Source organism: Ceratotherium simum, chromosome 18, assembly GCF_057802395.1.
Source record: "Ceratotherium simum simum isolate JZ-2026a chromosome 18, ASM5780239v1, whole genome shotgun sequence".
Taxonomy (NCBI): Eukaryota; Metazoa; Chordata; class Mammalia; order Perissodactyla; family Rhinocerotidae; genus Ceratotherium; species Ceratotherium simum.
The window spans coordinates 56443303-56456569 of NC_141917.1; the positions used below are offsets into that span (position 1 = coordinate 56443303).

The 13267-nt window shown below is 55.6% G+C and overlaps 1 protein-coding gene across 8 annotated transcripts in view; it reads right to left on the reverse strand.

Moving 5' to 3' along the window:
* The window catches only part of CRTC1 (CREB regulated transcription coactivator 1), a 71732-nt gene extending 67389 nt beyond the window's left edge, over positions 1–4343 (reverse strand). For 5 of the 8 annotated variants that reach the window (XM_087443477.1, XM_087443473.1, XM_087443476.1 and 2 more), the window contains exon 1: positions 4181–4342. In XM_087443477.1, the coding sequence (XP_087299603.1) occupies positions 4181–4306 (126 nt within the window). In that variant the 5' untranslated portion in view covers positions 4307–4342. Of the gene's footprint in view, positions 1–4180 lie in introns of all 8 variants that reach the window. The other 3 variants (XM_014781714.2, XM_004422939.3, XM_087443474.1) reach the window with 3 other exon arrangements.
* Between the last annotated feature and the right edge of the window lie 8924 nt (positions 4344–13267).

Genomic DNA, 13267 nt, shown 5'->3' on the forward strand with positions numbered 1-13267 from the left:
ATTGGTGGGTGCCAGGGATAGGGAAGGGGAATGGAGAGTGACTGCTTGTGGGTATGGGGTTTCTTTTCTGGGGTATGGAAATGTTCTAAAGTGACTTGTGATGGCTGCACAACTCTGTGAATATGCTAAAAACCACTGAATGGTATGCTTTATTATTATTTATTTCTGTTTTTTTTGCTGAGGAAGATTGTCCCTGAGCTAACATCTGTGCCAATCTTCCTCCATTGTGTATGTGGGTCACCGCCACAGCATGGCTTGATGAGTGGTGTGTAGGTCCACGCCTGGGATCCGAACCCTGCGAACCCCAGCATGCAAACTTAACCACTACACCACTGGGCCAGTCCCATGAATGGTACACTTTAAATGGGTGATTTGAATGTATTGGGAATTATACCTCAATAAAGCTGTTATAAAACAAGCAGAGGGTCAGGCCACTCACCATCTCAAACCCTCCCAGAGCCCCTCCTCAGGGGAACCCAGGGCTCATGAGGCCGCTCCAGCCTTGCCTCTCCTCTCCCTCTTTTGACATGACGGCCTCATTGTCCTCCCACCTGTCCTCCACCTCGACAAGCTCTTCCTACCTCAGGGCCTTTGCACCTGCCCGTCCCTCAGCTGGGGCACTCTTCCCCAGCGTGGGGGGTTCTATCTCTCTGTCCAGATGTCAGCCCCATGCCCTAGCCAGTCTCAGCACATCACTCTGCTGCTTCTCTCCAATAGCGTCTGCTTTGTTCATTTGTAATGAGTCTCTCCTGTTCCCCCTAAAACCACACCGGCTCCCCAAGAGCATGGCCCTCACATGTCTTGTATGCTGCCCAGCACCCAACACAGTCCCTGGGATGGGATGGGCAATTAAAATGTCATTTTGTGCAATGAATAAGCTACCCCAACTTTCCAGGTGAGGATTCTGAGGCCCAGAGGGGTTAAGAAACCTGTCCCAAGTCACACAGCAGAGCGCCATGCACATTGGGCTGCCTCAAGGCTGAGAATGAGAAAGAAACACTCATGCCCCCACTCCTCTAACCTGCGACTTGAGAGCAGTCTCCCTGACATCACGTCCTGTTCCCCAACCCAACCCAGCCCTTGGGGTCCCCGCCTCCAGGAGAGGTGACAGCATGGATTTACTCATCAGGCCCAACGTCTGCTGACTGGTCTTTCACAAGGGAAGGCACTGCGGGCACGCCCATCAGCACTAAGGATTGTGAGCAGACACACGAGTGGCCCTGCTCGCTCCAGTCCTGCGGAATTTACGACAGAACAGCAGGTACCGACTGGGGACAGGTACTGACTATCCCACCTATTCGCAGGTGCAGGTGAAACCCTGGTGTCTACCGCATGGGAAGGCAGCACAGGAAGGCTGCAGCCACGGGAGGAGGGCAGGAGGGGAGCCTGCATCAGGTGGGTTCACCCACCGGCACCAGACACTGCAGATCTTCCACTCGCCACGTGCAATGGCCGGACAGCTGGGAACTAGCTTGCCCATCCTGGTCCCAGGTGCGGGAAAAGCCATCAGCATGACCAAGGTGGCACAGCCATAGGGGTGGGGACAGAGCTTGAACTCTATCTGCCCAGTGAAAAGGTTGCACCCCTGCCCACTCAACGTTTCCTCCAACTGAAGGCTTCTTGGCCTCAGCACTGCTGACCCCCGGGGCCGGTGCGCTCTCCGTTACGGCGGCTGTCCATGCATCACAGGGGGTTGAGCAGCATCCTGCACTCTACCCACTAAATGCCAGTAGCACCCCCTCCCCTAGTCAAGACAACAAAAATGTCTCCAGTCATTGCTTAATGTCCACTGAGGGACAGAATCGCCCCCTGTAGAGAACACTGCTCTGTCTCTAAAAGTCCAGTGTGAGCTCACCTCTGCCCAGGGCCCATGTCCACCCACCTCCCCAACTCCTGAAGCCAACAGAGGGGGAGGAAGGAGACAGAAAATGGTTTCCAGGACCAAAAGAACTGCTGTCTGCGTATCTCAAAAATCTTGTCTAAATCCCTCAATGGATGAACAGATAAACAAACGTGGTCCATTCAGACAATGGAATATTACTTGGCCATAAAAAGGAACGAAGCACTGCCATACGCTACATGAATGAACCTTGAAAATATAATGCTGCGTGAAAGAAGCCAGACACACGGGGACACATATGAAATGTCCAAAATAGGTAAATCCATAAAAATGTAGAAATCTAGAAAGATAGGTGGTTGCCAAAGGCTGGGAAGTGGGAAATGGGGAGTGACTGCTGGAAGTGGGAAATGGGGAGTGACTGCTGGTGGGTACAAGGTTTCTTTTGGGGGCAATGAAAATGTTCTGGAATTAAGACAGTGGTGATGGTTGCACAACTCTAAAAACCACTAAATTGTATACTTTAAACAAGTGAATTATATGGTATGTGAACTATCTCTCAATAAAACTGTTATTTTAAAGAAATCTTTTCAACAACAATAATCCATTTCCAACCCCAACGCAGAAACCGGACCTCCAGTCACGAAGACAGCCACGAACCTAGTGTGACCCCATTCTTCCTGTCACACTACATACATTTGACACCTACTGTATGTTAGCACATGCTACATTCTGGAGACAAGATGAAGTGGACACTCCTGCCCTCAGAAGCCCTGACACATGGGGGACACTCAAGTTGCACACTTTCCTTCACTCATTCATTCACCGACCACGCCCTGCGCAAAAAGGGGAGCTGCTGGAGCTGCTGGAGCAGGCAGAGGCAGCACCTGGCCGACAGTGAGCACCCAATCAATGTGTGCCAAATGAACGCACAGAAGTGAAGACACACCTTCTAGTCTACAAGGTCACGATCTCGAGGAGAAACAAGCAGCTAATTAGAAAATAACGTGACCTGAAAAGTCCACTTGAAGAATCAGGCGTGTGACCTGAGGCTCACATCACAGAGGTAGGTCCACCGGGGATGGTCTGATCAGAGACCAAACCCAGAAATCAGCGATGTGAGTGTCTGCAGCTCCCACCCAAACCCTCCCCGAGGCCCCAGGGTGCAGGACACCACTCTTTCAGAACGCAACGGAGATTTACTGCCACCTGTGCAAAGCATGCTCACCTCCTTGACCCACAGGAAGGACTTGCCAGACACATTTGACAAAGGAGGACACCGAGGCCTGAGAAGCTCGGTACCTCACTGTGGTCACATAGCCAGGGAGCTGGGGCCCAGGAGAAAAGCCAGGCCTCCGACCCCAGCCCCAACCAAGGCCCTGCTCTGGGCTCACAGAGACTTGCCAGGCGAGGTCAGCAGGCAACGTGGCCTGCCCCTGCAGGCCAAACAGCCCAGCCACCTGAGGGAGAGCTGTCCCTCCACCCTGGTCCTCAGGGGCCAGGGGCCATCTGTGGCCAGCTGTCCTTTGTCCCAGTGGGAGGAACATCACCTGGTCCCCACCATAGGGGCTGCACGGAGAAGGGGCAGCTGTCTCCACTCCAAGCTCCAGGACTGAGCACAATCTGCCTTCCCAAAGCCCCTCGGGTACCCACAGGGGAGGACACCTGGCCTTTGCCCCAGGTGTCCAGAGCGGAGAGATACCTATCCCACCTCGGGTCTGCAAGTGGGGGCACCTATCCTTCCCCCAGCACCCAGGGAGTGAGGGCACAGGTGACAATGATGTAGAGACACCGGTCACTTCAGGTAGCAGTGATGGGGGGGAACTTGTCCCGCACCAGGTACCAATGATGTGGGAGCACCTATCCCCCCTACAAGGTAACAACGATGCTCACAAGCAGCATCCGGTTCATACACCTCAGTGTCATCCCGTCTCCCCCAGGTAGCAGTGATATGGGGGCACCTGTCCCCCTCAGGGAGCAAGGATGTAGGACACCTAGCCGCCCTCAGGTAACAACGGTGTAGTGGCACCTGTTCCCTCCAGGTAGTGAGGATATAGAGGCCCCTACCTCTCCAGGTAACAATGATGCAGTGACACCTGTCCCCTACTCCGGGTAGCAATGATGTGGGGGCACCTGTATCCCTTCAGGTATCGATGATGTGGGGGCACCTGTCCCGCCCACGACGCCCGGGGCGCGGGGACACCTGTCCCCTCCGGCTGCGCCAAGCCCCGCCCCCGCCGCGCCCCGCCCCCGCCGCGCACCCCTGGCCCCGTGCACGCGCCGGACACGCGCCCTCTCCCTCCCTCCCCGGCCCTGCGGGGTCAGCGCGGGCAACCCCCTTACCCGCGCGGCCCGCGTCAGGCTCAGGTCCTTCATGACCTCCTCGAAGGCCGCCGTCTCCTCCGCCTGCTTCTGGTTGTGCAGCGCGATCTTCTCGCTGAATTTCCGCGGATTGTTCGAAGTCGCCATCTTCTCGCCGCCGCCGCCGCCGCCGCCTCCTCCGCCTCCTCCGCCTCCTCCTCCTCCTCCTCCACCTCCTGGCCCCCCCACTCGCCGGTGCCACCGCGCAAGCGCCGGCCGAGCCCGCGGGCGGTGAGCAGTGCGCAGGCGCTTCGGCGGTCGTGAGCGCGGCGCAGGCGCACGGGAGCGGCGCGCGGCGCGGGGGCGACAGCGCATGCGCTCGCCCTGGCGGCGGGCTTGGGGCCGGCGGGGGAGGCGAGGGAGGGAAAGTGGGAATTTTGGCGCAGGCGCAGTGAGCCGCCTCCTGGCCCGCTGGACAGCGGCTGCTTGGCCGTTAGGCAAGGTCCGCGGACCGGCGGGGGGGGGCGGCGCTGGAGCCCCCAAGAGGGAGACAGCTGGACCCAAACCCTTCCAGGTCACAAGGATGGGGCCAGCACCCCCGCAAGGACAGGTAGCACCCTGAGGCTAAGCCTAGGCTCCGACCAGTTCCTCTCTGAGGCCATTTCAGGGCGTTGCTCGTTCATGCATTCATTCATTCAACGAATATTTATTGGGGGCCCGTATGTGCCAGGCACACTGGGGGAAAGGAGTGAGCAAGCGGGCGTGGCCCTTGCCCTCATGGGATGCACAGTCGGGGAGGGGATGGACATCACCCACCAACAAATGACCCAAGAACCTTTCAGATGAAGACACATGTATGTGGAAAATAAAACCAGGGATGGGCTGGCAGGAGAGTGACGTTAGCATGGGAGGCACCTACGGCCACCACCGTCAGGGTGGCGGGGGGACATCTGAGCTGAGACCTGAACCTGTGAGCAGCCCCCAGCCCACAAAACCTGGGCGTCATCCTTACTACCTTCCTCTCACCTCACATTTGACCCTATTCTCTGATCCTTAAGCCCAAAGAGCTTCAGCCTCCTCTCTGAATTTCTCCAGCCCAGTCTTACTCAGGGAGCCCAGCGTTGCCATGGGGTGCTAAAGGAAAGGTCCAGAAATCCACCCGGACCAGACCCAGCAGTGAAAGGGGTAGCAGAGTCTCCCTGGTGGCAGGGGGGTGACCCAGGGAAGAAAGAGGGGTTCTGACATCCAGCTGTCCCTCCTCGAGCAGAGGGACTGCACCCACCAGGGATTTGGGGCATGGACGGGGCGGAAGCCGGGAGGGGTGCCTGGGGGGCTGCGGGACACCTCTAAGTGCACAACAAGCATGCTTTTTACTAAGGCCAGGGATGGCTGGACGCTGGTAGAGATCATAGGGGGACACCAACATTTTCTGAACATGCTTTTATTTGCACTTTACAACAGTTTAATGAAATGTCCATATTAAGTATATATATGTATATATTAATTTGGAGTATCCTAGGCACTGCCACTGCTCTGTTTTATCCTTCTTGTTCATATGGTTTTGAGCACTTCCATGGACTTCTAACCGTTTTGCATAACAAGCATCAGCTCCCCCTTTCGGGTGTCAACAACCAACTGCCCTTTGGGGAACACTCGTCACAACTTTCAGCCCATGATATGTGGATGGGGCTGGCTTCACTACTTTCTCTCCCCACAAACAACCCTTCCCAGGTTGGAAGGCTTGGCCAATCAGCAGAGCCCATTACTCTGCCATCACGATTGGTTCAGGGCAGTCATGTGACCCAGTTTGCACAATGAGATGCAATTCTGGAATTTTTGCTTGAACCATGGGAAAGAGAAGCACGCTCTTTGCTTGGGCGGCTGGTTTGAAGGATACCACAAGTCTGCAGTGCCAGAGGTCACCACTTGAAGAGAGATGGCCTGAAATAGTAAACCTACACAAAGGAAAATAAAGCCAAAGGTAAAGAGAGACACTGTCTGAGCTCCTGGATCCAGCCATGCCTGAAGCTAAACACCTCTGCCTTTTCAGTTATATGAGCCAATAATTTATTCTCTTTTTTGCTGAAGTCAACTTGAAGTCCATTTTCTTTCCCCAGCACTGACTGAGACAGCAGCTTCTGGGAGTCAAGTGTGGGGCTGGGCTTTCTACAGATGTGGCTTCTAGTGCCTGCCACCATCCTGTGAGATTGGAGAGGAAATAGAGACGAGAGCAGGGACAGTAGCTGCCCATAGCAAGTTAAGTGCCAGAGCCAGGACTAGAACTCAGGCCTGATGGCAGAGCTCAGTGTGTGGACCGCCAAGGTCTCTGCACAGGGTTTTGTAAGGTTTAAATGGGGTTAACTCATGTCAAGTGCCTGGCTCATAAGTGCTCAAAAAATGCTGGTTACCCTGATCACTGACATATGCCTGCACTAAGCCAGTCTCTGGGCACAAAAAGATAGGGGAGAAAAGATTTGGGGGGTAGCAGGGGTTATCAGGTCACAGAAAGGGGCCATGCCCACAGGGCAGAGGTGAAGGGCCAGTGCTCGCCCTACTCACCCCTGTTCACCTCACGCCCCGGCGGTAATTCGATCTGTCCTAAACCCTGGAGATGAGTCAGAGGAAGCCACGAGCCTGCTTATTGTGCAATGGCCAGACGGTGACCCAGGCCCTCCTCCTGCTCCACTGACCCCCAGCCCCGAGGAGGGCAGGGGAGGCTGAGGCATCTGGAGACCCGGGCAGCACCCAGCCCTGATGTTTTCACTTTCTTCCTTCATCAAAGGAAGCTGCTGCCACCCAGTGTAGCCAGGCAGGGCTCCTGGAGCAGCTGCAGTCTGTGTAAGGCAGGGCGGATCTAGGGCGGATCTCAGGCTCCGTATCGCACTGAGGAAAAGTCCCCCCTCCTCCCAGGGTCCGCAAGGCCCTTGCCCCCCTGGCCCTTCACTCCAGCCACTCCAGCCTCCTTGCTGTTCCACCTCCAGATCTTTGCACGTGCTGTTGCCTCTGCCAGGACCGTTTCTCCCCCAGATCCTTTCATGGCTGGCACCTTCTCATCTTTCAGGCTCCTCTGAGAGACCCTCCCTGAGGGCCCTATCTGAAGTGCACTCCTGTGTGTGTGTCCTATGACCAGGGAACAGCCAACTCTCTGAAAGCAGCTATTTCCGGGGTCTGCTCCCCCATAGATTGAGCTGAGATCAGAAGCTAACAGTATGTTCACCCTTTCCAAACACAGGGAACGGGGGCTCAGGTTCCCTGTGTGAAGCGGGAAAGACAGACACACCCAATTCCCTACTCTTAAGGCTTGTTCTCTATCCCCTGATGGCTCTGAGCACTTTAGGCCTCATTTTATACTCATCTGTGTTCATTCTGTTTCTCTGGGTCCCCAGAGCTAACACAACACTAGGCAGAGAGGGGGAATTAGGCAGTGTTTGTTGAATGAATCACTTTCTGCCTGGGAGACTCCTATTCATCCCTCAAAACCCACCTCAAATGTCCCCTCCTCCCCAAAGCCCATCCTGATCCCAAAGGATTCCTCACTCTAGGTTCACCCAGCCCTGGGTCCTTCTCCAGCCAGCCTTGACCAAAGGGGCTCGGAGTATCCAATTGTTGAATAGCTTCACTTTAGTTACAGAGCACATCCAAGTGTGAGCTAAGAGGCAAGTCCTTATAAGCCCCTTCCTGCTGCCTCCAGGATATAGTTTTCTCTCCTCTGTTCCGTAGCTCTGCTTGGCTCCATTTGTTCTCTGCCAGCTTCCCCAGCATCCTCTCCCACCCTTCCCTTTCTCACGTCCTCCACTGTAGCCTTGCTGCTTCCTGCCTCAGGGCCTTTGCACAGGCTGTCTCCCTGCCTAGAATGCCCTTTCCTCTGCATCCAGGCCATAGCACTCCTCAGCATCAAGCCTCTAAATAGAAGCCAAATGAAAACCTAAACTCCTGAGTATTTCTGCATGGCCCAGCCCTTGCCGACTCTCCAGCTGTGTGACAACAGAAAAGTGACTTCACCTCTCTGCGCCTCACTGTCTTCCCGTGTTAAATGTGGGTAGTGGCTCCTCGTAGCAGGCTCTTGGGGAGATGAAATCGATATGCCAGTGAAGCACTCAGCGCCTGCTTCCTCACAAGCACTCAGCAACTGTTAGGGAAGCAAACCCTACCTCGAGATGCTGGTGTTCACGCCTTGGTTTTCTGCACTGCCTTATATGGAATCTCAGTCAATCCGGGGTACCCACATCGTGTGGAGGTGAATTCGGGCCATCAGAGCGGGAAGGCAAAGAGGAAACCATCCAGGGCCTTTGACTTCCAACCCAGGCACAGTTTTGAACCCAGACTGAGTTTTGAAAGGCAAAGCAAGAGCCAGGTTACATTATGAAGTGAAAGGGGAGAATTCAGTGGAAGCCAGAAACGCCAGACACGGCGCCCACTCCTTACAATTGAATAGGAAGAGGTTAGATGAGGACCCAGGCCCCTTGGCCCCCCCACCTGGGCTGAGTGTGGGGTGGAAGGTGGGACAGGGCAGGACTGCCAAAGAGGGTAGCAAGAGCCTAGAGCTGAGGGGCCAGGGACCCGGGGGGACGGCTTTAGGGGTCAACGAGACAGGGGCAGAGCCAACAATCCAGTTCCTCCCCTGGTAACCACTGTGCTGACAGGAGCTCTGGGGCGGGCCTCCCAGTGACACCACAATACCCTGGGACGTGGCTGAACTGCAGCTGAACGCCCCCATGCAGACCTCTTCCCTGCCATCCAAAAGCCCAGGACACCTACAGCCCAATCTACTGGACGGAAAAAGGGGAGAGTTCCCCGACCTCCAGGGGGCAGTGGCTGCAGGAGAGGTAGAGCAGGCTTCTCGTTTTGGTGCCCAGCATCGGAGGAGTCCCCATCCAAGTCTGGGGAGTCCCCACAATAAGAAGTCAACCCTCGGGGCCGGCCCCGTGGCTTAGCGGTTAAGTGCACACGCTCCGCTACTGGCGGCCCAGGTTCGGATCCCGGGCGCGCACCAACGCACCACTTCTCTGGCCATGCAGAGGCCATGTCCCACATACAGCAACTAGAAGGATGTGCAACTATGACATGCAACTATCTACTGGGGCTTTGGGGGAAAAAACGAGGAGGATTGGCAATAGATGTTAGCTCAGAGCTGGTCTTCCTCAGCAAAAAGAGGAGGATTAGCACGGATGTTAGCTCAGGGCTGATCTTCCTCACAAAACAAAACAAAAAAAGTCAACCCTCTGCTGGCAACAGAAGCCCCAAAGCCAATGGTGTGACAGATCAAACTACAGGCCTTAGCCCCCGGGCTGTTCCCGCGTCCCACCCTCCACCACGCACCACATGGCTCTGCCTCCCTAAGGTGGAGCATATTCCCCAGCCCTGAATTGGGGCTTCCTCATGTCATTTGCTTTGGCCAAAGGCATATGGGCAGAAGTGACAGCTCAAGACTTCCAAATCCGGACCTTAGGAGGCCTCCTGTGACTTCACTCCTCCTCTGGCACCACTGGAGGAGAAGGACGTATGTTGGCTTGCTGCTGGTCGGAGGAGGATGTGAGACCAGTGGCTCTGAGCCTCCTGGCTGCTCCACGGCCTTGCTCCTGGAAGCAGAGCTGCACAGCTGAGGGCAGCCTAGAACAGGCGCACCCCAGCTCAGTCACAGACACGGCAAGAACATTTATTTTTGCATGCCATTGAGACTTGGGGTTGTTCATTACGCAGCAGCAGCTGACTAATGCACTGCCTTACTCACTTCCCCTGCTCCCCAGGCAGCCAGGGCATTGGCACAGGACACAGGCTGGGCAAACAGGATGTTTCCACTCAGGAACAAGTGGTGCAAAGAAACAGCATTGAGACAGCAGCATCTGGTTTCCAGGAGCAGCTCCAGCTAAGTGCCAAGGGCAGATGACAGTGCCAACTGAGGCATCTGGATTCTGTGGTGGTAGCAGAAGCATCCTCACCCACCAGTTCCCTGGCATGGGCACCCTGGCTGCCTCGCCCCCTTGATTCCTACTGCTTTCTGAGCCTGGTTTTCCAGCCTTCCTGCTACTTCTGTGAGCAACCAAATAGCCTTCCAGTGCACATTTTTGCTATTTAAATCAGCCAGAGTCAGTTTCTGTTGCTTGCAAACCCTGACTTACATAAGATGGGGAAATCCTAGCATCTGTTACATTTATATTATAATTTTGGAATTGTTTGGGTTACAAGTATCAGAATATCTGATCACTAGTCTCTTAAGTAGCACATTGTGATTTCTCATAAAAAGGAATCTAGAAGTCAGAGGTTCCAGGGTGGGACTGATGGCCCCATGATTTCAGGGCTCTGGGTGGTGGCATCTCTGTGCCTCTCCTCATGGCCACAAGATGGCTGCAGAAGCTCCTGGCATTGTGTCCTCATAGAAAGCAGTTAGGGTGGGAAGGAGGCAATAAGGCCTTTCCCTTGTCCAGAAACCCCCACCCACGACCTCCCCTTAAATCTTGCTGGCCAGAGCTGGGAAATGCGCCCAGATCGAAAACAACCCCAGCAAGAGGCACTGCCAAGAATGGCTCAGACAAATCCTAAATTAACCCCTGAGGCTGGGCACGATGCTGCTGGCACCAAATCATTGCTCTATTGGTGAAGGAGAGAGAAGTGGCTGCTGGGATGGCAACAAGCAGGGTCAGCTACAAGCCCACAGGAGAGGGGCTCCATAGCTCTCCTGCCCTTGGGATCTGCAGGCAGACAGTGCCCAAGGATGCTGGAGTGGATGATGCTGCTCCCACCTCCCCACCCAAGAGCCTCTTGCTTGTGCAACAAATATTCGGGCTGTGCCCCCTGGGATACACGGCCAGGTGCCCCCTAATAAAACCGTGTGTGGAGGCTCCACCAAGAGAAGCAAAATCTCCAGGGCCTGTGAGAACAGAGGAGCTGGAGCTGTGTTCTCAGAGACAAAGCCAGGGGCAGTTTTCCAAGCTGGCCAGGTCCAGGGCAGATTCCCACCTCACACGGCTCTCTGGAGGCCCCCTTGGCCCTCGCTCACTGCGAGGCCCCAGAAGTCACACTGGCCTCCTTCTCGCAGGCCTGCATCTCACCGTCCTGGGAGACGGCGTTTTCCCACAGCCCAAGCCCAGGTGTGGAGGGAGGCTCCTGCTGGCCCATGCAGGGCTGCAGCAGGGAAGCAGGATATCTGGAAGCAGACGGGCTTCCCCTAGCTCAGCCCCTATGCAGTGGACAGCCATTCTCGGCCCAGCCACCCTGGGCAAGAGGTGAAGGGAGGTGACGAGGTGACGGGCTCCAGACCCCTCCAGTGTGCTGTGCAGAGAGGCCAGGCTGGTCCAGGGGTGTCAGTGTGAGCGGGGGTTTAACTGCGTGTGAGCGAGCACAGAGCGTGTTACAAAGCGTATGAGCAATGCCACGTGTGAGCGCGTGACTAGATGAACGTGTGTGTCACAATGCACGAGTGCAGGTGTGCGTGTGAGCACATGCGTGCATGTGTGCAAATGTGTGTGTGCACTCATGTTCCGCCTTTCTCTGAAGGACACAAATGTTCACAAAGTGAAGATTCAAGCCAGTTTCTGCTAAATTAAAAACAGCTTTTTCATGTTTAAAGTTTACAATAAGAAAAATAATTTTCCTTTCTTCTGGGGGGGTGGAGGAGAGGGAGGGGCAGAGGGCCCCAAGAACATTCCATGAACCAACCCAGACGGTTATGCACAACCAACCCGGTTAGATACTGCTGCACCGCCCCCACCCCACCCCCAGCACCCCTGCCAGCTCATTGGGGACAAGATGTTGTGAGGTGTGAGCTGATCTGGGGGAACTTGCAGCTGGCAAAAGCTTCTCACTGCCCCCCTGAAGGGGCCATGCCTCCAGTGGGGAAGGGGGTCTCTTTGGGGGAGCTCAGGGCAGGGAGGGATGAGAAGGGTCTGGAATGTTCTGGTAAGTCCCCAAGGGCCACTGCTTTCACTTCGATGCCCTGGCTGCGTGGGCTTCTTCCTGGTTCCCAACCAAGTTCCTCTTTCAGCCTTGGCCCCCCACAGCCAGCCGCACCGGGCTATTGGCCGCTGCACAGGAGCACCAGGCCTGCAGGCACATTTTGAGAGTAATCCCGGAAGGCTCCCCTCATAAGGCTGTCTGGAATGGCATTCTCCACCAGCGTGCAGCCAGGTCACGGTGAGGCCTGCCACAAGAGTGGGGGCTGGGGGCAATTCGCGGAGCTCGTGGGCCCACATGGAAGCGTGATGACTTCGTGCTTCCTGTAGGAAAAGCCATGCATCTCCATCATCACCGCCTCTGGGGACAGGGGCTCCCCAGTTGCCTCATCTCGGGCCCCAGGACTGAGCAGATGGAGACAGAACCTGCTGGGCTGGGGGCTGCCTCGTGCATGGAACAACGTGGAGAGAGTCCTGCCAAAGGCTGCCCGGCACAGGCCAGTTTTGCCCTCCGTCTTCCAGGGCCCGGTGGAGTCCTGGCCACATTTCCCACTGCTCCCACGCCCCTGAGCCAAAGGCCAGCCCCCTTCCAGCTCCTCTGCAAGGCTAGAAAAGGGCGAGGGGGGGGAGAGCAGCCCCCAAGCACGTGGAGGACCGGAGGAATCTGTGACCCATCAGGCCCCACCAGCTCAGCACTGGGCCTGCTTCATCTCTTCACCATAATATTTTTATTAAATAAAAGGAAAATATTAGGAGATGACGTCTGCTAAGGTATAAGGTTAATTCTTTACACGGCGAGTGGGTCACAGAGACACGATATCAATCGTCTATTAGCAGCAGAAGAGACACTTTAAGTTGTCCCGAGGGTACAAATCCCATTTATAAGACAGCGGTGCCGGCCGCTTTAAAAAAAGCAAAACGGAACCAAAACAAATGTGGCTGCAGATGCCTCAAAGCCCTTGAAGGGAGAGGCCTCCTGGCCCACCTGACCTCCCACGTCGGGTGGGCCCTGGCCTGGTGGTTTGCTGACTTGAACTCAGGGTGAGGGGGAGCAGAGGGCTGCAAAGAGGGTGAGAAATAAAAGTCAAGGGCAGACCTGTACAGTGAAGACGCATTATGAGATTCTGAAGCTGGCATCCCCCTTCAACCACGGCACAGGGACAGGGACCGAGGCGTGGGCCCAGTCCTCAAGAAGGACCACGAGACGCCCAGTGCCAAACAGAACACCCAGTGCCTGTAA